The following is a 25,777-nucleotide window of genomic DNA, read 5'->3' as shown; positions in this document are numbered from 1 at the left end:
AAAAAACCAAAAACAAGATATTCAAAAGTGTACTTTAATATGACTTTGCATTTCTTGATCTAATCTAATGGCCAAAATAAACTATCTTTTAGATTTTTTTTTCTTTCCCCTACCTCATCAGACAAGCTGGACACTTCACTCCTACTCTCCAACTCTGGACCAATCAGAATCTCTTCTCCTGACTCAGATACTCCTTCTGGTAACAGACAAGAGCATAGAATAGAAAATATTCAACTTGGAACAGAGTTGCACAAAGCAATACATCAGAAATTATACAGAGAAATAACAATCACTTTTAAAATCACTTTTATGACCACTTTTGCCAACAGAAAAAAAATATAATTTACTGGATATCAAAACATAACGAGAAAATTTTTTCTGCTCAAATATTCATCTACACTTACACGACTGCCATTCACTTTGCATCAATTTTACTTGACACTGCCCAACAGAATGGTGAAAGAAACACATTCAAACCAAGTTCTTGACCTTTGATTTGCTGTATTTAGCCAGCAAAGCTCAGAACTATAAGTCATAGCCATCAACCATGTATTTCAATCACTTAATTAATGAGTTTACAGTCAAACCATGCAAATAGGACTCTGTGGTAGGAACCAAGTTGTTTCTGTTTTCGCGTGGTAAAATAAAGACAATGTATGCTTGCACCGGAGTGGTGTCTTGCACCTTACTACTGACCCAAGTAACAGGTGATACAATTTCTATACCAGCAGGCTGTGAAACTAATACATCAAAGTATGGCATGATAAAACGTCTTTGTCTAAAATCTGGAGTGCACATGACAATTGCGGTAGTCTGTGAAGCTGGGTGCTCTCACCGTCCCTATGTCGTAAACTGCTGATGTCTGCCAGCTGAGTGGGCGTGGTTGGCTTAGGGACCCGTTGCCGTGGTGACAGGCTGGTGCTCACATCCAAACTGACAGGACGCTTTGGGGAAGCTCCTGCAAAGCAGTGATATCAAGAGGTTTACAGAGAATTGAATTCAGTTTAATCGTGATTTGTTTCATACGGTTGCTTCAAAAGAAATGAGTGCTTGTAAACAAGCCACCACCAGACAGATGCCTATCTGAAGGACTGGGCAATGAGGATCAGATGCCTTGCCTAGGGGCACAACTGCTGCTGCTAGTGGACCTGAACCAGGGACCTTGTGATTGATGGTCCTTGGTATTATCCACTGAACCACAACAGTTCCTAACGATGTAATTCAATCGACAAACAAAAGAACCTCTGCTTTATCAGTAGATAGCTCTGTACAAATTCTATACACAGAAATACAACTCTCAGCTCATTTACGTAGAATGTGATCATAAAAATATGATTCAGCCTGTTTGGAACTAGTCTACAGTATTCTCTGCTTAAGGTAATGGGGTCCATTTATAATTTGTGTCTTTTACTTCACTCTCCATTGTGTGATTCATGTGTACACGGAAGTTAATATCATCTTATAACATCACAAACAATAGTACATCGCAAATAATCCAATCATCATCTTAACTGCTAAACAGATACATTCTTCTCCATTTGAAATAAACCATGGGATGTACTGACAATAAAAAAGAAGACTTACTTGTTGATTTCAGAGCTGATACTACAGACTCACTGAAAAAAGAAGAAGAAGAAAAGAAAAATTACTATAACAAATTACAACAATCATTACAAGCATTTGACTTGGTAATTTCTTTCTGCAACACTGAACAGCAATGAAGTGAAAATTTATGTCATCATTGTCTGCTATAGTATCAAGTTTCATTTTCTCCAGACTGCAAACTATTCCAGTGTTTTATTTGTTTGTAAGTTCTTTTATCTGAGAATATCTACTTGATATGGAAAAAAAAAAGTTTTGTAGAATGCAAAATGACAGCAAGCCACAAATAATAGATACAAGTCTCTGAACAATCACATGAAATAATTCAAACATCTCTAATGCTCCATCTATATATGATAGCATCAACAAAGAAGTGTTATTACTGTCAGACTTCAACAAAGAACTGGATTAAGTCACGCCCACCTGAGGGATGAGGGAACCTGATTGGCTCCAAAGAAATCCCAGATGAAGATGGCGTCGCCGACGGAGATGAGGTTCATTCCATCGGGGGTGAAGAGGACTTGTCTTATCACGTCGGAGTGACCGATAAAAACCTGCATCATGGAATAACGTCAAATCAGTTCTGCATGATCAGTCAAAACTCTGCTTTAAATTTTGTATCAAATTTACAGTATTTCCCTTTTCACAACAGCCATGTATAACAGATGTCATCGGACAAAACAATATCAACATTATAAAAATACACTTTGAAACACAGAAACTAGCTACAAAAGTAAATGCAATAATACTGTATAAGAGCAAATAGAAAACACAAGTCTATTTTCATATAAATGACAGAACCAAGACTTAGGTCCATCATGAATAAGAGTCTGAAATATGACAGAACAAACCAAAATAACAAGCAACAACTTGATTGAAAGAGATGTGGATAGCTGAGGGGAGCTCACAGGAGCTTGGGGATGGTCTGGGCTGGCTGGGTTCAATTCTGAACATGCTTGTAGCTTCTGCAACTTTTATCCTTTCTCAAGCAGCTTTTTTACTCTGCTGAATATACCAACTGAAATTACATACCTTTTCAAGGTATTTTCCTTGAAGATCCACACTGTGACAATTGTGGACATATCTACTTTGGTGCTATAACATGAATTGAAACGATGAATAGGAGTTTATATTAAATGAGAAAGCAATCAACAGTCAAAAAGAAATGTCTAAAGAAATGCACAAAGGCAATTAAGAGAAGGTGGACATGACCTGTACCCCTGAACCTGCACAACACTGCCAGCACATACTCTCTACACGACAATTCCGTTACCTGGAAGTTGAGGTCGAGTCTCATGTGGTAGTCCCACACCTTGATAACCCTGTCGCCTGCCGTGGCCATGTGACGGCAGTCTTGACACACGTCCATACCTGTCAGCCCAGATCTGTGAATACTGGACACCTGTTGGAGGAAAACACGCCATATAAACCTGTGTTCTATCACACAGACCCTCTCTCTACTGTATATGCCATATATTTCGCGAGGTTTATATTTTTGCATATGTTGCGAGTCCCATGCTTTTCATGAAGTTAACAGCATGCAAAAATATCAACTCTGATCTCATCATGAACACCATGTGCACGCGCACATGTACTGATATGCAGTACAGGGTCCATGAACAAGGTGCGTGATAATACAGTATAACAGGCCTAAGTCTTGATGCCCTTATACTGTGTGAATTGATGCTCACACTTCTTGATTTCTCCGTCCATTGCTGTATCACAAATTTTATGCATACGGCCCATTATACCTTTATATTTGAGGTGTTAAAGTGATAGTGACTGCTTTCTCACGACACAACTTCCTGGACAATGATACAGGGCTCGAAAAATATCAGCGTATCAATAACAAACTGATGCATAGTAAAAATCATATTGTACCCGTTTCAAATACAAAAATCACGTCTCAGCTAAAATACAGGAAAATTGCTTAGGTCATGTATGCTTGATACAACTTGAGAAAAAAAAAATCACTCCAAAGAGCTAAATCATTTCATTACTTTTGGCAAAGACATATAGACAATTTGAAGATAAAAAACACATTTTCGCTAACATACAGAAAAATTGCATGTGTCATGCATGCTTTATAAAAATTTAAGACAAAAAAACATATTTTTTCACATCAAAAAGCATAATAATTTTCTTATTTTGACACAGACAAAGGGAGCTAGCTGGCAGTTCGGCTGATATGAATGGCAACAGTACAACCTTCTGATTATAAATGTACAGGAAATGAAAATCAACACACGCTGGTCAATACTCCACAAACACACCCTCAAGCCCTGCGTCCTTCCTGCCATCCCCAACCCACCTTATTGATGAGCCTCCCGCTGCCGGCGTCCAGTCGGAGGAGGTTGTTCTGCGACGTGGCCACCAGGAGCTGCCTGGTCTTGGCCGGAGCAAAGTGGACTCGTCTGGCCATGTCCAGGGCGGCGGTCTCTCTGTCCGCTGTGATCGAGGAGATGTCAATCTTCAACACCTGGGAAGCAGTTTGAGGAAAAAAAAAAATGAGTTAACCCATTCCATACTGAATTCTGAAATCCCCATAGACTTAATACACATGCCACCAGGTTCCCATAGGTAACGGGTTAAACTTACCATTCATGACAAACTGGAGCACTTTAAAGCTTCACTCCAGACTCACATTTTTCACCAGGCATTTAATTGCTAACTTTCTTGCAGGAGTCTGCGCCTTTGAATGTTTCTAATAATAGATATATAATGCACTTTACAAATGCTGTGGATCATCATCATCATCATCATCATCATGTCAGTGATGTACAATACAACCTAAAGACTGCACAAGCTGAAATGTTAGCAGTGGTTTAGTTTTCACACATTTAGCTAATCATCTTTGAATCACAAATATACAAAACATGCGGAAACAACAACGTGTGAAAATATCATTTCTAAACTGGAAATGTCGCTATGGCAAATGGTTTACCTCCGCCATATCACATGGTTCCCCAAATAGGTATTGAGTATGTCTTGACTATGTGAGAAGACACATTCATGTAAATGGCAAAAAATTGAAATAACAAGTTCGTCGCAAGTGTGTTGAGAGCTTACCTTCCTTGCACTAGGTTTTATTTGGATGGATTGCTAAATTGTTAAGAAAGCAAGTACCTGGGAATTCGATCATTTTCACTTGAAATGAAAGCCAGACCTACTGATATATATTTATACTAAAAAATGGAAAACTTTTCTGTAGGCTATGAATGCTTTACTTCCATGCAAAACCATTTTCCAAGCTGCTTGTGCAATTCACTGCCCAATATCAAAAACTGTACAAGAGATTTGCATATAACACCTATTCCATGGTTGTTGCTAGATTGAATAACCATGAGAGCTGCATTTGCAGCGGAACCATGACTGAAATTATGCATAAATCCTGAAAGTGGTGGCTCGCACACTAAACTCTGCAATGAACGAAATCTCACCTCATCCAGTGTCCTCCCATCCGCCACCGTCACCGTGAACTCCGACGGCCCCACGAAGGCCAGCCACCGCCCGTCCGGACTCAGCGAGAGAGCTCTGGGTCCATAGCCGTCGCCCTTGGCGACCGTGCTACCCAGGATCCGCTTCGTGGCGTAGCTGTCGTCCGACACGTCGTAGAGCGCCAAAGTGCCCGAGGAGGAGGCGCTGTACAGATGTCTGTCGTCTGGAGAGTACAGGAGTCCCGTGATTTTGCCTTTGGTGTCGCTGTGGAGGTAAACAAGAGATTCTCATTACATAAAAAATATCACAAATGTCACTCTACACCAGAGGAGATCTTTGCATGATTAATACTTTGCGCTTAAGCGCCTAAAATGTATTTTTCATGTTCTTTAATATTGCTAACTGTCTGCAAATCCTGCAGACTCATAATTGTGAAGCAAGTAACAATTGATTAGCTCATTTTTACCTTTGCACTGGAACAGGCAACTCTCATTATTACAAAGCCCTCAGCACTAGCAGTTTTCTTTCCTTATATCAAAATTTCATTATGGCCAAACGGTGAAGTATATAAAGATCTATATATGATAATCTTAGGACCTGAATTTTTACTTCATTGTATCAAGAATTTTATTATAACCACGTTCCTTGTAATGGGAAGGCACTGTATTACAAAGTGTGAAAAGCATAAAAGTCCCACCGCAGAAAATATTTCACGTTTACAGTATGTAAATCTGCAATGAAACCAATATTTGTTCTTTCGCGAATTCAGAACTAAGTTTAACTTTGCAAGTTACTGCTATGGGCAAACCTCTGCATTTTAATTATGGTTTATCAATTATAACCTCAGGAAGTTAGTGACCATCCCAAGCAAAGAAACTAAAATATTTATCAGATATAAACAATGGTATTCATTTCTTAATACAAATGAATTCTTTCATATTGGTTAGAAATTATACTCTCTTTGGAAACATGGAGAAATACCAAGATAAAGACTGTAAATGTACAAAGTTACAGCTATACAGAGTAAACATACTAAATTCCACAGTGTAAAGGATGAAGCAGAAAGGATGAAATTTATCAACAAGGACATACACCACAGGAAATACAGACTTCAAACCAACAGAATACATTAGAATTAAAAGATAAAACAAGGAAAAGTAGAAATTACGCGGTGCGTAAAATATGTCCCCGCCGGAAGTAGCATTTAGTATCAAAATGTACTATATAGGTCAAAAGATCAAGGTCAAAGGTCAAAGAAGTCAAAGGTCAACATTCTGTGTAGAAGTTTTGAAGCCCTCACCTAGTGCCATCACATAAAGCAAACGGAATCGAAATCCGGTTAGAAATGGCGAAGGAGTAGCATTTTGTAGCCAATGTACAATATAGGTAAAAAATCAAGGTCAAAGGTCAAAGAAGTCAAAGGTCAAAATTCTGTGTAGAAGTTTTGAAGCCCTCGCCTAGTGCCATCACATAAAGCAAACGGAATCGAAATCGGGTTAGAAATGGCGAAGGAGTAGCATTTTGTAGCAAAATGTACAATACAGGTCAAAAAATCAAGGTCAAAGGTCAAAGAAGTCAAAGGTCAAAATTCTGTGTAGAAGTGTTGAAGCCCTCACCTAGTGCCATCACATAAAGCAAACGGAATCGAAATCGGGTTAGAAATGGCGAAGGAGTAGCATTTTGTAGCAAAATGTACAATACAGGTCAAAGGTCAAGGTCAAAGGTCACAACTGAAATTCTGTGTAGAAGTTTCAAAGTTCCCATGTAGTGCTATCATATAAAGCAAACAGAATCAAAATTGGCTCATAAATGACAGAGAAGTAGCAAATTGAAGATTTGATCACACACGGACGCACACACGGACGGACACACGGACGGATGGACGGACGGACGGACGGATGACCTTACGGTGATATACTTGTGTGTCTACCCCTTTGTTCTCCCTTTTGTTAAAATAGACACACAAGCGAAAATTTTAGCCACACAAGCCTGACGGAATAAAGGCCATCTATTGTGCACTATTGTTCTCCTAGCCACACAAGCATACTCTCGTTAGGACGGACAGACACACGGACGGACACACGGACACACACACGTACGGAGCCCGTTTCATAGTCCCCTGCTCGAACTCGTTCGGCGGGGACAATAAACATCTTTGGTATTGATAGAGAAAACGCTCAAGTAGAATAAGATCTACACAGGAGTACATCGAAAGGAAATGCTCTACCATAAAGACCCTTCTCTACCAAAAAACAATCAAACAAACAAACCAAAAAAAAACTAGAAATGTCGCTATGGCGACTGATGCCTCCGCCATAATGCATGATTCTCCCAATAGGTGTATAGTACAATGTCTTCACAATGTGTGATGACAGTTTCACATAACTGGCAAAATATTGAAATGACAGGTTTGTCAGAAATATCTTGAATGTTCACTTTCCATGATCTGGGTTTGCTCTAATTGTCTATTAAAGAGTGCAGGTACACATATTTGGGGAATTGAAAATTTTTACTCAACTTCTGACCGACCTTATCAGTTTATGCATTGAGTATGATTTCAAAGGTATGAAGAAAGAGTGTAATTACAGTACAAAATATATCTTTTTTTTTCATTTAAACCTGACCTTTGACCCTTAACCTTTGACCTTTGACCTTCTGGCTGGAAATTTCCAAGAGAATCTCAATTAAGTAATACATGTACATATATTGAATTTTAAAACTAATAATGCAATCATTGCATAAACTAGTGTATGAGGGAAATAGTAACATTTCGAGGAGTTGACCTTGACCTTTGACCCCCTGACGATTGACCCATGACCCCTAAATTTCCTAGATAATCTCTGCCAGTCAGTACATGCATATGTACCAAGTTCCATGAAGATACATTGAACCATTTGCGAGAAAAGTGATATTGCAACATTTTCACCTAACCTTTGACCTTTGACCTTATGACATGAAACTCTCTCTGGGGAATCTTTACGCAGTAGTACATGTCTACACTAAGTTTCAAGAAAATAACTGCGGGCATTGCATAGATATGGGGGAAATAGCAACATTTTTAGCATTTGACCTTGACCTTTTGACCTTTGACCTCTTGCCAATGTCACTAAAATCTACTCAACTAATTGTCCCATCATACATCATCCTTGGACCAAGTTTGGTGAAAGCTGCTTCATCCAGTTTTGAGTTATCATGTAAACAGATAAATTTTAGGATTTGACCTTGATCTTTGACCTTTGACCTCTGTCCGATTTCACTCAAAAACTTATCAAGTAATTGTCCTATCATACATCATCCTCCAACAAAGTTTGGTGAAATTTGCTCCATCCAGTCTTGGGTTATCGCGTAAACGGATGCAATTTCATGATTTGACCGTGACCTTTGACCTTTTGACCTTTAGCCGATTTCACCCAAAATCTAATCAAATCATTGCCCCATCATAATTCATACTTGGACCAAGTTTGGTAAAATTCCAGTAAATATTACTCAAGTTATCGCGTAAACGAAAGCGGACGGACGTACGGACGTACGGACGTACAGACGTACGGACGGACGGACGTACAGACGTACGGACGGACGGACGGACGGACAACCCGAAAACATAATGCCTCCGGCACCACTTCGTGGCGGAGGCATAAAAAGAAACAAAAGCAAAAAACAAACAAACAAACAAACAAACAAACAAACAAACCCTTACTTCATCTCGGCTACCAGGCTTGTTGAAGAAACACTGAAGATCCGGACAAAGCCATTATCGAAGCCGCACGCAAAGCAGTACAGAGAGGGGTGGTAGGCCAACACACATGGCAACTCATTGGGGGCATGGAAGTCATACAACTGGAAAGCAGAAACACATAACAGTGAGAAAATCTCACATTTTCTTTCACTAACTGTGGGAATGGGAAACAGAGCTTCGATAGCAATGATAATCATAACACATATCTCTACAGGGTCATGGAATAAGTATGATATGCTTCTACATGCAGAAATAACATTTTCATTTTTGGACAGAGCATCATGACTCACATTCCAGAAGGAGAAACTAATAATATTTGGGCCACAGGTTACACCGAGCTGTAAACCATCAATCTCAGTAACAGTCATCAAAGGCAAATCTTTCAAGTTTGAAGTGGCATATCCTTTTATAGTTATCTTTTGTGCGTGTGTGTGTGGGGGGGGGGGGGGGAATGGGGGAAGAGTGAGGGAAAGGAGCAGGGATGGGGAGAGAAAGGGGCAATCATAGATACAAACAACCCAAACAAACTTTCAAACTCTGACAGTAAGGGAATCAGAATACAGTTGAACCTCTCTTATCCGGCCTCCCTTTATCCGGATCTCTCTATTATGCGGACGCAATCTCGCCGTGATTTTTTTTAAATAATTACGGGAGGAAAGGGGGATTCCCAACTCCTTGAGAACTACTACACAAACACACATGAATCACATAATACTTGATACATTTCTTAATAATTATTTAGGTAAATCATCCCAAGAATTTATTAAAGAAAATGATTTCATTCTTGCAAACACGAACCTCTATTTTGGGGTCTGTTTCTGAGTGTAACAATGAAAAGGTTGCAGTATACACATTACTACATGTGGTACTACAATGGGCTACATCAGTACAGTATGTGTATGTATTATGTACATGTATAAAGCATTGAGTCTCCCGTATCCGGCCAAATCCCTTATCTGGATGAGCCCCGGTCCCGACTTGTCCGGATACAAGAGGTTCAACTGTACATCTACTTAAAACACTCTTTCTAACACAACTCCAATAGTAAAGATATCTAAATATATCTATAAAAAACTCCCTTCCAAACACATACATATCTATTTAACACAAGCTTCAGCACTCCAGCAGTAAAGAGAACTAAATAATTATCTATTTAACACACACTTTCAAACATATCTATGTCTAAGACAAGCTTTCAAACTCCAGCAATAATGGAAAATAAACATACATTCATATATTCAAGGCACACTTTTAAACATATATCTATTCAACACACACTTTTAAAAAATATATCTACCTAACACAAGCTTTCATACTCCAGTTGTAAAACCAATCTAAACATATCTATTTAGCATACACTAGGTGCTTGCTCCAATTGTTTTCTCTTTTCCTCCCAGACAAAAGACACATCATCCTTTAGGTTACCTGCTGCAGTGTGTCCAGGTCCCATATCCTGATGGTGTGGTCATTGGATGCCGTCGCCATCTGTCGCCGCAGAGGATCCAGCGCCATGGCAACCACGTTGGCCACGTGGGACCGCATCAATGTGGTGTACTTGCGCGTGGAGACATCCAGCACTCCAACGTTACCGGAGGCTGTCCCGGCGAGCACGCGCAGGCCGTCCGGCGAGACGGACACAGCTGTGACGGGACCTTCGTGCTCTGCAAGAGATACAAATGATTGTTGAAATATTCACAGTGTCTTCCTCACTTTGCTCAAAATGCTGATTTTGCCTTACCATAGAGCCTACTTCTGTCTTATGAATATCCTTTTTTAATTCTCAACAAGAACAAATAGACACAAGCAGCTTATTTCTTTACCACTCCAACTACAGCTGTACTGTATATGCACTGCCATAGATAGCACTACACTCTCGGGCCAGTATTCATAAAGGTTGTTTAAATCATGTCCATGGTTTAGATTTAGTCCATGGACTAAACTTGTGTGAAATAAGGCTTACCCTGCACATGCATGTGTCAGTGGGCATTCATTAACCCTAATCAGGATTCCGCCCCCCCTCAACGTTTCGCGCAATATCTTCGCAGCACGATAAGCTCCTGCCGCGATGTTTCATGACTATTTTCTTTCAAGTATCGCACAACTTTTGAGACCAAAATTGTTGCGCCCGCACGTACCGTTTTGACGCGACGCCCGTTCGAAAAAAATTTGTCAACCCCAAAATTGCTCCAAAACGTGATTTTGTGTACAAATCCAATGCAAATTGTGTTTTTTCAATTAATTCACATAAAAATTCATATCTTGACTTAGAATGGACGAAATCAATTTATTTCAGCATAATAAAGCTTTGAAAAATGTCTGTGACAAATTTTGGCCAAAAAACAAACAAAAACAAAAGGTCGAAAAACAAAGAAATACATAAGAAATTCAAAAAACAATCAAATACATAAGAAATTAATTTCGATACAGATTTTTTTTTTATCCTATGTCTCAGGAGAATGATACAAGAAACATTTTAAAAAGGAAATTAGCTTAATTAGAGCATTAATAAGTGATTTAGAGCCCAAAATTGATTTTATGCATAAATTACAATAATTAATTAATATAAAATATAAGAAAAAAATTTCAGAGAAAGCAACCATACATTTTGACAGTATACGTTGCGGGCGTCGTGTGTGCCGATTTTCGGCGCGATCACGCGTTCCATAGGCGAGATCTGAAGGGGGGGCGGAATCCGCCCCCCCCAGATATAGCATAGCCAAAAAAGCCCAGCCTGATTAGGGTTAATGGATGTCTGATGACATAATTTAAAACATAATAAATATTTGTGGCATGAATTTTTCGCGAATTGGGGCTGATGGCCTTTTTTGCGGCATGAAACTTTCGCGAACTGCCACTGGCATTCAAAGCATATAGTGTAGACAAGAAGTTTTGCGTGCATTTTAATATCGCGAATCTTGGCGCTCGCGAAATTTGCGAAATTAAAATGCACGCGAACATTCCTCGTTTAACAGTATTCACAAAGGTGGTTTAAGTCATAAGCATGGACTAAAATACATGTGAAAAAGACGTACCTTACACACACGTGTATCAACATGCCGTTATTATACTAATGATGCACAGGATAGAGTGTGTTAGTGAATGCGCCTCGTGCATGTCGCACCATTGTCAATACTCTCGAGCGCGCCGCACCTTCACTAACGCCACGAAATAATCCTGTGCATCATTTGTTTTATAAAATGGGTCGAAAACTAACAGCATTATTCACGTACCTTTGTGGGTCAATACCAGTCAGCTACATGTAGCACTCGCTCAAAAGTCAAGATGTCCGAAGATGTTCGTCCCAAGCATTTACGCACGTCGCACTCGGAAATCCCGCACATAAGTACTGTACGTACGTATAAGAGTATACGTACGCCACATACTGTTATGCACAAGAAAGGCCGCCGGCTGTTGTGGCAGCCCGCGGCCCGAACTAGAAGTTGTTTACAGGATTGACAGCGCGTATAGTAGCGCGTGACGCACTTGTAACAACTGATTAAGTGCGCACTGCTAGTGTAAAACATTGTGACGTACGTCAGGCCAGGGAGGTGGAAGAGAGACTCTTCTTAGTGCATACCTGAAGAAAATAATGCACGCACACGTGACTCATTTCAGCGCTTCCAATTGGCTACATTCTTGAACCCATTTTATAACACTGGATGTCTGTTGGCTTATGTGATCTGTCACACACAATCACGCAAAAGAAATATGCATAAATTCATGGACTAAATTTACACCACCACCTTCCTGAATATGGGCCGCTGTGTCTATCTATGTACATATGAAGAGTGGTTAATGTAGTTTGTGGTGTAATGTATCATAGAGTCTGGAGCAAACTACTGAATGTATTCATAAAGGTAACAGTGAGTATAGTCTCGGTGTATGCTTTGGTGTATGTTTCAACTACTTCAATATGCATCACATCCGTGTATCTCAACACCTTTCCAATACACACTATCACAACCTTACACTGTACCTCTGTGAAGAGTCAGTGTATGGGAGAGGTGTATTACACCTACTCTCTCATACATAATTATTTTCACTGATCGCCTACCTGCTTCCATGAAGACACTGGAGAAATCCAGCGGCCAGAGCCTCAGGAATCCGTCATCCGAACCGGTCACGCACAGTGCACTGTTGACACACATGGCATTGATGGCTATACCAGTGCCTATTGACAGGGAGACGGAAAACATTTCAGATATAATGACTGAACTAGACCTGACTGACATACATTTTTTATTTCATTCAGCTGATAATCCCCCATACACAATACTACACTGTGGAATACACACGTTCGAGCTGTAAACGGAACTGACATTCACTGCGTTTTGCAAGTGAAGAAGTACTTATCAGAAGTACTCTGCTTGATTTAATAAAGCTGAATCCCACAAGAGTTCCTGAATTAAAATATCACTCGGTTTAATTCGATCCTAAACTTTGACTACAACTTTTTTCTCCCGTAGCTTATTTGGGCAACTAAAATTTGTGAATTTTAAATTTTCGTGGCCTAAAAGAGAAATGTGGAGACCCCAAATAATAGGAAATACAAAATGAATTTTAGATGGCTGATCGCGCCACTGAATGATAACATTTTTGGAAGTATAATGGTGACTCGACATCGGTTTTTAGTGGCCCCAGGCAACTCCACTACAGCTAATGTCGAGCCCTGCAACTAGTGCAGCTGAATATGGGCTATCCAGCCATCTTGTTAGATTGGAAATGAAAACGGACAAACAAACGAACCTGTGCGGAATGTCGCCCTCTCCTTGACATGCTTGCCGACAGGCAGAAGCCTCCTAATGTGGGCCACAGTCACTCGGGCGTAGTCGATCTCAAAGATGTGACCCGACCTCGTGCACGCATAGCTTTCAGAGGAAAGAAGGCGCAGAACATGATCCATAACGAAGAACATACAGCTATCATCACAATACGTTATGCTTTCTGCTGCGTCTAATCAGTAATCTTGAATTAGTTATTCAGAACACAAGTCATTTGGGAATGGCTACAGCTTGCATATCAATATTTAAGGGCTCACCTGATTCTGTGAGGCAGTTGACACAAAAAAAGTCATTGCTGAAAACATGTATCTATTTGTGAACGGATTAGTATAATTATGTAACAATGATGGCAGTCATTAAGCTATGATCATCTATGATCATCTCGGTCTCTCCTGCAGACATTGTTTGTTATGAATATGAGTCAGAACATTGAATATTCTAAAATGCTGCCATTATAATTCTAAAACCTATATGGTTTTTTTTTGTCTTCTTTTTTTTCACAAGCAATATTGTTTTGGTAATGACTTGAAGTTATATACACACATGTGTTTTCTATGGTATATATGTACAAGTTTGTAGGAATGCAGACCCACCTTTGGTAGTTGTCGGAGAGTATGTGCTGTGGTGACAGGTTTTGTTTTGTTTTGTTTGTTTGTTTGTTTTTCTTTTCTTTTCTTTTCTTTTCTTTTCTCTTCTTTTCTCTCTTTTTTTTCCTTTCTCTGTTTTGAAGGTCATTCAAATTGCCAGTGGATGAGATAGGTTTTCTGTTTAACTGTTGCACAATGTGTTGCCATGGTAACAGTACATTTTGAATGAAAAATCATGTTAAAAAATATGGATTTGGAGTATTTGGTTTGAAATTTGGCATATGTAATCCTTATATGATTTAGATGTTTAAATTTTTGTTATGTTAAGTAGTTGAAAAGTGCGTTGCCATGTTAACAACATCATTTGAATGAAAATTATAGAATACTGTTTTTTTTTAGTTTTTTAGTATTTGATTTGAAATTTGTGATATGATATGATCTATGATATCATAGTTGTGTAGATTTTTGTTTCATGTTATACATTGTGTTACCATGGCAACAGCGTTTTCACTGACAAACACAGAAATTACTGATATATTTATTTTTCTCAGATTTTGGGCATTAGACAAGAGATATGATATACAGCTGTATATGTGAATGCCAGTGGGCATTGTATTCGTATTCTTATTCTATGTTGAGTAACATATTATTATGTTCATAAGTTTGTTATTAGTAAGAATATAATAAGATGGTTGCTGGTTGGGTTCATTTCTTCCCGCTTTGGGTGGGGGTATTTATCACTCTCAGTGAAAGTCTTAATTCTTAATGAAATTTATGGTTAATTGTTTGGTTATGATAGTTACGTAGGCCCATCACCATGTTATTATTGCTTGTTTGACTAGTAAGCGTGTAATTGTCAGTGTATAGTTATTGTGTGACTGTATGTAGGGGACTCAGTGGAAGAATTGTACCTGTCAACATACAGTGTGTTGTATTTGATGTATATGTCTCTGTCTTGTCAACTGTAATGTTTGTTTGTGCAGGGCCCCCAGTAAGAACAGTACTTGCCTACTGATGGGGCTACCCTGTTGAAAAAAGACTGAATAAATAAAATAAATAAATAAAAATAAAACCAATTCTATATCTGCATCACAATATTTGATGCCAGTGAAAAAGCTTTTAATGCACACAGCATGCAAAAACTTTATCTATATCTGTTATTTGACAAATCACCTTCACTTTTAAACATCTAACATGGTGCCAAAACCCATGCTATACATGTACAGTTCGACCTCAATTATCCGGCCATGTCGGGACTGGCGCTCATCCGGATAAGCGAATTGGCCGGATATGGGAGACACAATGTTAATGTAGCTGCCGTCCAAGCTGACCGATCGCGATATGGCCTCGACGGCGCCGTGATTTACTGACAAGTTTTCCATCCATGTTCTTATGGTTAATTTATAGACCATGACTTACTTTTACGATGATAATGTGCTGTGAATTTATGTTAGTTCTGTCGGGAATTATTGTAGGTAAATCGTGTGAGTTTTGTAGAAATTTTAATTGAGTTTAAAGTCACTGTTTTCTCTCAATTTATGACAAAAAACAAAAGTCCTTCACTGCGTGAACGCGTCCGGATAATAGAGATTTCCGGATAAAAGGAGGCCGGATAATCGAGGTCGAACTGTATGTCTTATTTTTGAAGAGTCATCAGCAGAACAATAACAAAACTCAGACCCAATATCACCTTGAACTTATATTAACAGATGATATATAAATTGTATTTCACACAGGTACGCTAGTCTCCGTACCAGATTCATCTAACTCAATCATCTAAAAGAATGTTGCTATGGATCTTTGCTTACGCAATCTTGTCTGCCGGCTCCATGCCGGGAGAAGTCGGAACCTCGAAGCTGACGTCGGTGAACTCCGCCACAGAAGTCTGTCCGAGGTTGACTGGTGCTGACCGCAGGGTGCCGTTGCGCACCCGCCACACCCGTACATTGTCCCTCCCGCAGGACAGCATTCTTAACACCAAGAGAAAGTGTGTGAAACAAAGCAATATAAAGAGTCTGTTCTAGCATTAAATCCATTCTCTAGCCGCTCTAGCAGAAGAAGTATTATCTACTATTGAGACATACAGATGCTTACTAAAGAAAGAATATTTTATTACATACAGAAGGCACAGAACTACACTCTAGTGTCTTGCTCATGTCATCACGCTGCTCTTTTGCAGTCCAATCATATGGACGTTCATTTTGTTGCATTCTTTGATTTATGAATATGCATTTTCCCACTTCTTAATTTGTCATTCTTTGCAATTGGAAATTTCATGAAAGAATTCAGTTTATATTAGCTTCTGAGAATCAGCACCTTACTTTACGAGCACTGCTTCAATGGAAATTCCTATATTTTGACATGAATATTATGTTGTATGTGACAATTTGCAGATTCGATTTTTGATATGTTTATACTTTACTTGTAAAATGTAGAATACAAGTATGAAACAATGAAAATGAACAAAGAAAACTAAACTATAAGTGTATAAGCATAGATATTCACTCACTGTTGTGCACATAATTAAGATAAGGGCGGTTGGCAACGTTTCTTTCAACTCACTTTGTCTCATCGAACGGAGCCACTCTCATCCGTGTGATGTCCACGTCTGTGTGCGCCTTGGAAACGAGGGGTACATCGCCACGCCTACCAACGCGGGATGTATTCCAAACAACCACCATCTCACAAGAAGAATTTTTTGGATACATCATACAAATACTGCCTCCAAAGATTGAACCATGGGGACAGTAGGCACGAGATCACTATGGTGATGTGCTTGACTATATACGCTATGTGTAGAAGCAAATTTGGAAGAACTGATATTTATTCTTCAAATCTTGTTTGAGCCTCTGCTGTGATTCTTTGTAAGCACTGAAAATCTTAACAAGTCTAATGATTTGGTGCTTAACCGTAACTTACCGGGGGCGGGGGCATAATGGCCATAATGCCCCCCCCCCCCATCGACGAATTCCGCGACCATTCCGCCGCGCAAATTTTTTTGACCGCGCCGCTCGCTGACTTTTTATTTTCAAGTCTCGCGCAACTTTTGAGACCAAATTTGTCGCGCCCAGGCATACCGTTCCGAAGCCACGCCCTTTCGTCAACCCCAAAATTGCTCAAAAACGTGATTTTGTGGACAAAGTCAATACAAATTGTGTTCTTTCAATTAATTCATATAAGGATTAATATTATTAATTTTAACTGCTGAAATAAAATTTATTTTAGTATAATTATGCTTCTAAAGATGTGAATGACAAATTCTGCTGAAAAAAGCAACAAAAACAAAAGTTCGAAAAAACAGAGAAATACATAAAAAAATGATAAAACAATAAAAAACATCAGAAATTAATTTTGATACTGAATTTTTTTTTATGCACAAATGTTCGGAATGTCACTAGGAATATTTACACAAAAATCAGCATTCCATAAGCTTTTATAAGCCAATTACAGACGAAAATGAGGTTTTTTGCATATATTTGCATAATTAATTATTTTAAAATAGAAAATGCACAATTTTTGAAAATTTAACTGAACAGTCTTGTAGATTACATCCGGCTTTATGTTCATGCAAAATTTTGCTGCGATCGCGCGATCAACGGCCGAGATCTGAAGGGGGGGCCATAATGCCCCCCCCCCCCTCCCCAAGGAATTCAAGCTTGCTAAATAGCCCAGGTAAGTTAGGGTTAAGGCATCCAAGAGCTAGTACTTGGTTGGTTTGAAATTTACCTCCTGAACAAGGGCGCAAAGTAATCTTGCACAAAACAACTCCTTATCTTGTCAGATTTATTTTTGTAGCTACTTTAAGGACACAACAGCTGCTACCGGTAATCTCAAACCTAGTGGTATCCTACTGTGTTTGTAATTTCTTGTATCCGTACACATTAAATGTGTGCTTAGATATATGAAGACCAAATTTGTATGTTTAATGACGAGAGATTCCTTATACAAATATGATTGCGTAAGAAAACTTTTACTGAATAAATAAGACAAAAAAAATGGAAAATACTTTTGCACATCAAAAGAGATGGCATAGCACAGACACAAAATCTATGGCAATTACCAACAAAGGAAGGCTGGAATTTCTACTTACATCAAGAAATCACTTACATTTTTACCATGTCCGTCTTTCCCCACTCCACACAGCATTGTGGCGTTGCGAGAAAAACTAGAACATAGGATGAAAGAATTTGAAATACAATCACTATGAAATAACTATTAAGTCCATGCCACTATGTCTGTCATGTAAAGTTTAGAATAATCTACTTTGCTTCAGAAACTTTGTGTTTTCAAAGGTGTGAACCAAGGCATCCTCTTTCAGAAAATCACTCTCGAACAATTGCAACTTACATGGCAGCAACAGGGCAACATAAACACACAGATCTGAGTATTTTTGTCATTGCCATGGTAACAGCAAGTCACGACTGTAAATCTCCTTATGAAAAAAAGGCCTGGGACATTGAATACCACCTCTTTTATTATATCTTAGAAGCAATGAAACAAAAAAGGAACTATCCCTCTAGACATTGGAATGTACATGTATATTATTAACTTTGCATGTGTGACTGTGTCCAATATCACTAGTTTGTTTAAACAGGTGCAATTCTGAACTTTACTTCCTTGCATTCCTTTTCTTCTTCTTTTTTTTTTTTGGGGGGGGGGGGTAACTTTACTGAAATTGATGCAACTTTATTTGTTTGATTTTGTCCTACTAAGCTAAATAATGTGAGTCAAACACAGGTGAATTTTCCCCCACAAATTATTTTGCATTTTCTCTGAAGAAGCAATACACTAGTGTGTGACTGCTAAATTTGTGCCTCACCCTGATAAAAAAGTATGTTTGACTGACCTCAGACAAAACACCGAGTGTGTGTGGGCCTTGATCATGGCCAGGCAGTCCCCCGACTGATAATGCCACACCCTGACCACTGCCTGCTCTCCAGTCTGTCCAGACGCCAACACTGACCCGTTGCTGCTGAAGGCCAGGCAGGACACCTGTGTTATCAAATGTGAAAGGAGTCACATCTCAGTGCAGTGACATAAATGGTAGACCAGGGAGCAATTCATATTGAGATCTTTAATCATTGCTGGAGGTTTGATTATGACATAGAAAGATCTATCAAGTTCCAAGAGTTTCAGAAATCATGTCATGTTGATCAGCAACTTCAAGGAAAAAACAAACTTCCATATTACACTTCAGTTTCACCTATTTAGGTTAGTTTATGTTCAAAACAGATTAACCCTGAGCTTTGCATCATCTGCAAGGAAGTACTGAAAAAAAATCACATGTCATATTGATCGTCTTTGCCCTTGAAAACATTATTCCTACCATTTTGATCCTTCATCGTTTGAGAATTTTTTTCTTTTCGGAAATCCTGCCTGTCCTGTAATTCCAGTGACTCAATGTGATTACCAAAGATACTCAAAATCTGTGAACCTTGCAAACACAATATCGTGAAACATAGTTCCATTTAGGGGTACTATCGACCGACCGTCCCTGGCAAATATCGAAACGTGTTCATATGACGATTTCGCTAGGTCACACATACACACCAAATGAAATATCTAATTAGCCATACACACATTAAATAAAAGATTTACTAAAAAAAAAAAATAAATAAATAAAAACTCTGCTTTCTTGCTTTTTAAATATTTGAAGACACCATACCTTGTCGGTGTGACCAATGAAGAACCGCTGCTGACCCCTGATGACATCCATGGCAACGATGACAGCATGGCATGGGTAGATGACATGGTTGCCATGGTGATCCCAGAGAACATCCCCCGTGGTGCATCCTCCAAATCCGACAATCTTTTTCAGGGAGATGATGGGGTCCGGCTGTAGACTCTGTCAGTGACGGATTGGAATTTTATAAAGGATACTGTAATTCATCTATTTCTTTTTAAAGAAAGTTGATATACTACAGTGCACTTCCGTTATAAAGAACACAGTTATAACGAAATTCCGGTAACAACGAAATAAAAATTCAGGCCACAACATTATTGGCTCTAAATGTATTTCCATCGTTTATTTGTTCAGTTATGACGAAATTTCGATATAATGAAAGGAAACTGCCGTTCCCAAGGACTTCGTTATAATGAGAGTCCACTGTCCAATCAAAACAAATATCTGCTGCTGTATTTACACTACTGCTTATATAGCCCAATCAGTCCAATCAATTTAGCAGCATTTTATCATGCAAATAATTGAGTGGAAAGTTCCTAAATAATCTTTCCTGAAAATCTTTCCTGAAAAACTACTCTATATAATTTTGATAAGATGGGAGACAGCAGATAGATTATCTTACGGTAGCGATTATCTACCACTGAACATCAAGGTCAAAATATTATTTGCCAGACATTTCTTCATGCAATCTAATAATCTGGCTGGTTATGGAATATCTTGGCCAACACATGGCAAAATGTAAAAAAACATCTAACCCACAGGTTTTAGGAAAAGAGCTACCAGCAAATCTCTGATACAAAAGAGAGAGAAAAAAATCGAGTAAAAAGTATGCAGCTTAGTTGACCAGAAAATTCATCCATGCAGACAATAGCAGATAATACTGCAAACACCAGTAAGATAGTGGAGGCTATGCGATATTTGATACAATGTTTAAGACAAAAGCGTTGAAGAGGCCATGGCTGTTTCTTTAATCATGACATACCTTGTAGAACTCATCTCGATGCTGCTGCTTCACTGCTGGTTTTGATACCTTGGTGGAGATTGTCTAAGGGGGAGACACAAAAATCTCGTTTAGATATATGGTGGCACATACTGATCTATTAAATAAAAAATCCAAATTATTCAATAAAACTGTGCCTTTGTCAAATGTTGACGACTGCTTACAAGACGTGCAATTCAATGGAAGATGAATATTCTGAGCATTTCTGGTATTTCAATCATAAATGATTGTAAACAAAATTCAGATTTTGATCATCTTTGCTCCTACATCAACAACAAAAAAAAAGAAGTATGTAACATGCAAGGAAAAAAAAATGGATTGTTGCTGCTTGAATAACAACAAAATAATAACAAAATGGAGGAAAAGTTGCATAATGTGCCTAAAAAAAAAATAATGCCATTTATCACAGCTTATGTAACAAAGAATTCATGTTTTGTAACAGGTGTTGAACAAAGTGCTGGTACAGAAAACATCAATAAACATAACGTTCAAGAGAGTATAAAGAATAATGCGGGCACCATCACCTCAACGTGAGAATTTCAATGCATATAATCTTCTCTGATTTCATAAAGCAAGGTGAAAAAAAAAGAGAAGAAATTTGAAATAAAAACACACCTGTAGCACTTATTTTATCATATGATATCCAGTGATTTTCATGAAATATCACATTATCTTTATTTCTTCATAAATTCTCACCCAAATACAATTCAACCATTCACATTGTGTTGCTTTCTATCTGAGTCATGAAACATGACAATTCTGGAAAAAGAAAACAAAAATGTGAAAAATGTCTGGAAAAAAAAGTATATTGTTGCTACTTGTATACCCCCCCCCCCCCCAAAAAAAAAAAAAAAAAAAAAAGAAGAAAAAAGTACAGATGTGGAATAACATGACTGAAAATGCTCTTCATCACTGCTTAAATACAAAGAAACGTTTTGTCACATGCCTTCCAAAAAGTGCTGGTACAGAAAGCGTACTTGAACACAACATTTTTCACAGTATTGACAATGATGTGGATATTATGACCTTTACATGTAACAACGACTTCAATGTCTTTTATCTTAGACCTCCAATTTCATCAAAAAAAGAAATTTGAAATACAGACACAACTGTGGCACTTATGTATCATATCCACTTGATTTTCAGGAAACAATAACTCATCTTCATGTATTCATAGCTTCTCAGCAGTGATATGCATCATCCAAATACTATGGAGCCACTCATGTTTTGCTTTCTAACTGAGCCATGAAAATGACAATTCAGAAATCTGCCATAGGCTAAAAAGCCGGTGGCAAGAAAAAACATTCTAATTCATAAAGCTAGCACAACATTCAATAATCGGGTGAACAGTTCAAGCTGGCAGCATACATTGTAGATTACACATGTGCGTCAGAAACTCAAGTGCATTTGATTACATGCATTCAACGTACCATTCCTGTGGTATCGTCGTGCCTGTGGATGGTGATGTCATCTTCCGGCTGAGCAAACACATGCACCTCCCCCTGGCTACCCTGCAGAAGGGATACGTCACCATTCACGCCGACTGCGGGCAGCTCCGTGGACACCTTCGGTCTAGATGGACGTTTCTTCTGTGGAGATGGAGTGAGAAAGGGGATGGAAGAAGAGATGGACAGAGAGAGAAAGTAACAGAGCGAGAGGATGGAGGGAAGGTAGGGGAGCACAGAGAGAAAACATGAAGAAAGAAAAATGGAGGAAGAAGAGATAGAAAGAAAAAAACAGACTCAGTATGATGGAAATTAAATATTTCAACATCATATATTGACTGAACATTTGAAGTTGGAGACATTCTAAATGAAGGGCCAGGAGAGTACTTCATAGGCAGATACTGGCCTTATACAAGAAGCCATCATCATCATCATCATCATCATCATCATCATTATCATCATTATCATCCTCATAATCATCCTCATCACCATCATCATCATTATCATCATCATCATCATCATCATCAAACTGGGAATAAAGAAAACAAGGGAAGCTGGGAGGCAGAGAGGGAGAGAAGGGGAGAAAGAAAGATATACAGACGGACAAAGTGGGGGCAGGAGAGTCAGGGAAGATGGGGATAGACAGAACGAAAGGGAAAGGGCAAAACAGACAGAAAGAGAGGGAGAGAGGGGAAATTTAAAGAGAAACAGATAGATAGAGTGGAGTGGGATTGCTATTGTGGCATGTGGAGGTGCTCTCTGTTCATACTCAAACATCACTGCAATGCTCACGTTTCCAGACAGTATTGATATGACAGGGTATTGCTGGGTCAAAACTCCTGGGCTAGGGTGCCTTCTGTGATTCAATCCCAAATTCACTAAAGCATGTTTATGGAATGAAGCCAAATGGCACGGACTGTGTGAAACAAACATGCTTAGATCCTTTGGCTAAATAAAGATGACAAAAGGGGAAAATCAAGCACATTGGTCAAGCAAAGTATAGTACTTGGTTAAAATATGTGGGTGCTTGCACTGTAAATATGCAATCTATCAAATGTAACACAACACAGTCCATGAGTGACCAAGCCTCAGGAGCTCTATATAATGACAGCAGCCCTTGTCTTGTCTAATCTCTGTGGACTGGTCAATCAGATGCAAGCCCAAACCAAGGCTGAGAGTCGCCTTGGAGTCAAAGTGACAACACATTTGTACTAGGACTGCCTCTCTGATGAGAGTGGAACACAAGACTTGGTCAAACCTTTTTGCTCGCTGCCGTCGTCACCGACATATTTGATGTATGGGAGTCTCCTCTGTTAACCTACAACAAAAAGAGAGAAAATACCATTTGCTCATTTTTTGCACTTTGCAGAGAAATGCCAGCAACTGCATCATTCATTACATCACGTATGTTACTTCTGTGGAGAATGATTATTTAATCAGATATGATATGACAACACTGTCAGTTGAAAGACAAATATCATGTTCACTGATTCTTAACCCTAAAAAGACTGGGCTATTTTGGTAGCTCGAAAGACTGGGGGGGCCTAAAGGGCCCCCCCTTAAGATCTCGGCCGTGGATCGCGCGATCGCCGCGGAAATTTACACAATGGTAGTGTGCGATGTAATCTACAAGGTCGTATATTTAAATTTTCCAAAATAGTCTTCTTTTATTTTATTTTGATTAATTATGCTAATTTATGCGAGAAATCAGACTTTTTATCTAAATCAGTAAATAAAGCTCCAAGAGTGCTCATTTTTGGTCTAGATATTCTTTGTAGCATTCTTAGCAAATGTACTTGAAAAAAATTCGGTATCAAAATTAATTTCTTATTTATTTTATTGTTTTATGAATTTCTTATGTATTTCATTGTTTTTTCGACCTTTTATTTTTGTTGTTTTTTCAGCAAAATTTGTGGCAGACCCTTTTTGAAGCATAATACTACTAAAACAAATTGATTTTAGCCATTGAGAGTAAAAATAAGCATATTTATATGAACCATGTGATAAAACTCAATTTGTATTGACTTTGTACACAAAATCACATTTTTGAGCCATTTTCGGTCTCACGTGCATGTACAAAAAGTTATGTAACTTCAGAACCGTACCCCCGGGTGTCACAAATTTGGTGTCAAAATGTGCGGGAAACTCGAAAGAAAAAAGTCATAGAGCATCGCGGCGAGAGCATTGCATGTTGCTGAGTAATCGCGCGAAATGTCGAGGGGGGGGCCTTTTAGGCCCCCCCCCAGTCTTTTTAGGGTTAAATAAGTTTTTCTTTCTCTCTCTCTTTCTCAACAAGGACATGTTCAGTCTGACAGAAAGCAAACTCTCAAGCCCCAGTCACATAGACATCCCAGATCACCCCAGATCACCCCAGATCACCCCAGATCTACAAAGTGATCCAGGGAGATCCGAGATAGTTTCGACCTCGATGGAGTGTCGACGAGCGTTGATATGACTGTACACACGGTATCAACACGGCAGCTACACGGATAAGGCCGGAAGAGCACGGCGTCTACACGGACAAACACGGCATCTATACCGATCAACACGGCAGCTACAAGGCAGCCAAGCGGACCATCCCAGATTGCTTTGCCAACACGGCAATCCCCGGATGACGCCGGCTGTTTTTGACATCCAAAAGTTGCCGTGTTGGCCTCCCGGATGTCCCCGGATCTACACAGACATACACGGAAGTCCAAGGATGTCCAAGCGTCAACACAGGGTAGTCCAGGGTGATTAGGGATGTCTATGTGACTGGGGCATTAAGTTCTCCAATGACTAGCACTTTCAAGCTGACCTGCTTTGGGAGCAACATCTCCTCCTCCTCTTCCCCCCCCCCCCCTTCCGTATAGACCTGTTTTTCAGAAGAAACCTCACTACTCATGTTGACCCGTTTTTGGAACAACCCCTACCACTCACATAGACCTGTTTTTGTCAGAAAAAAAAAAAGAGCAACCTACTACTTGCATACACTTGTTTTGGAGAACAACCCCACTATTTACATACACTTCACCTTTCTGTGCATATGTTTGTGTTTTTACCATAGTTTCTGCCTATGCTACGCGTACTTGTAAGTTTAGTGTCACCAAATTCTGTATTGTGAAATGAGTTTAGATTTTGTCAAGCTGAATCCACTTTTGCCATTCTACACAAACATTTGTGTTGTTTTGAATATTGTTCTTGATTTTGAACTCACATACCCCAAATCGGGTGACTGAGTTAATAAACTTTCAAATTTTGGGAACAACCCCCACTACTCACATAGACCTGTTTTGGGGACACCCTCTCTGGGCTCATTCGTCCAGGGGCCTGCTTTCCACCGCCTGTCACATGACCAGAGTTGTTCAGCTGCACAGAGTCGTAAGGGACCTTGGTCCCAGCCGATGGAAACCTGAGTAATGCAACGACAATCTGTCACTTCAAGTTGAATCATGTCACACAATCGATAAACAATCACAATGCCACAACATGCTTTTAGCATACAGAGGCAAATAGACGTTTGCAC

At 39.1% G+C, this 25,777-nt stretch overlaps 1 protein-coding gene across 1 annotated transcript in view; it reads right to left on the bottom strand.

Annotated features, from left to right (window-relative positions):
• The window catches only part of LOC139735442 (WD repeat-containing protein 90-like), a 61,917-nt gene that overhangs the window by 23,793 nt on the left and 12,347 nt on the right, over positions 1-25,777 (bottom strand). The window contains exons 6-25 of the mRNA XM_071646194.1: positions 25,534-25,663; positions 23,531-23,590; positions 22,258-22,416; positions 20,810-20,872; positions 19,810-19,989; positions 18,991-19,136; positions 18,252-18,309; positions 16,707-16,825; positions 15,953-16,114; positions 13,523-13,644; positions 12,831-12,947; positions 10,202-10,437; positions 8,738-8,877; positions 5,043-5,304; positions 3,914-4,081; positions 2,876-3,004; positions 2,026-2,156; positions 1,585-1,616; positions 830-958; positions 114-196 (exon numbers count right to left, since the gene is read on the bottom strand). Of these exons, the coding sequence (XP_071502295.1) occupies positions 114-196; positions 830-958; positions 1,585-1,616; positions 2,026-2,156; positions 2,876-3,004; positions 3,914-4,081; positions 5,043-5,304; positions 8,738-8,877; positions 10,202-10,437; positions 12,831-12,947; positions 13,523-13,644; positions 15,953-16,114; positions 16,707-16,825; positions 18,252-18,309; positions 18,991-19,136; positions 19,810-19,989; positions 20,810-20,872; positions 22,258-22,416; positions 23,531-23,590; positions 25,534-25,663 (2,626 nt within the window). The remainder of the gene's footprint in view (positions 1-113; positions 197-829; positions 959-1,584; positions 1,617-2,025; positions 2,157-2,875; positions 3,005-3,913; positions 4,082-5,042; positions 5,305-8,737; positions 8,878-10,201; positions 10,438-12,830; positions 12,948-13,522; positions 13,645-15,952; positions 16,115-16,706; positions 16,826-18,251; positions 18,310-18,990; positions 19,137-19,809; positions 19,990-20,809; positions 20,873-22,257; positions 22,417-23,530; positions 23,591-25,533; positions 25,664-25,777) is intronic.

This window comes from Diadema antillarum, unplaced genomic scaffold, assembly GCF_040938485.1.
Source record: "Diadema antillarum isolate AM-2024a unplaced genomic scaffold, OU_Dant_1.0 seq00000578_RagTag, whole genome shotgun sequence".
Classification (NCBI taxonomy): Eukaryota; Metazoa; Echinodermata; class Echinoidea; order Diadematoida; family Diadematidae; genus Diadema; species Diadema antillarum.
The sequence above is the reverse complement of the archived record's forward strand: the minus strand, read 5'-3'. Positions and strand labels throughout refer to the sequence as shown.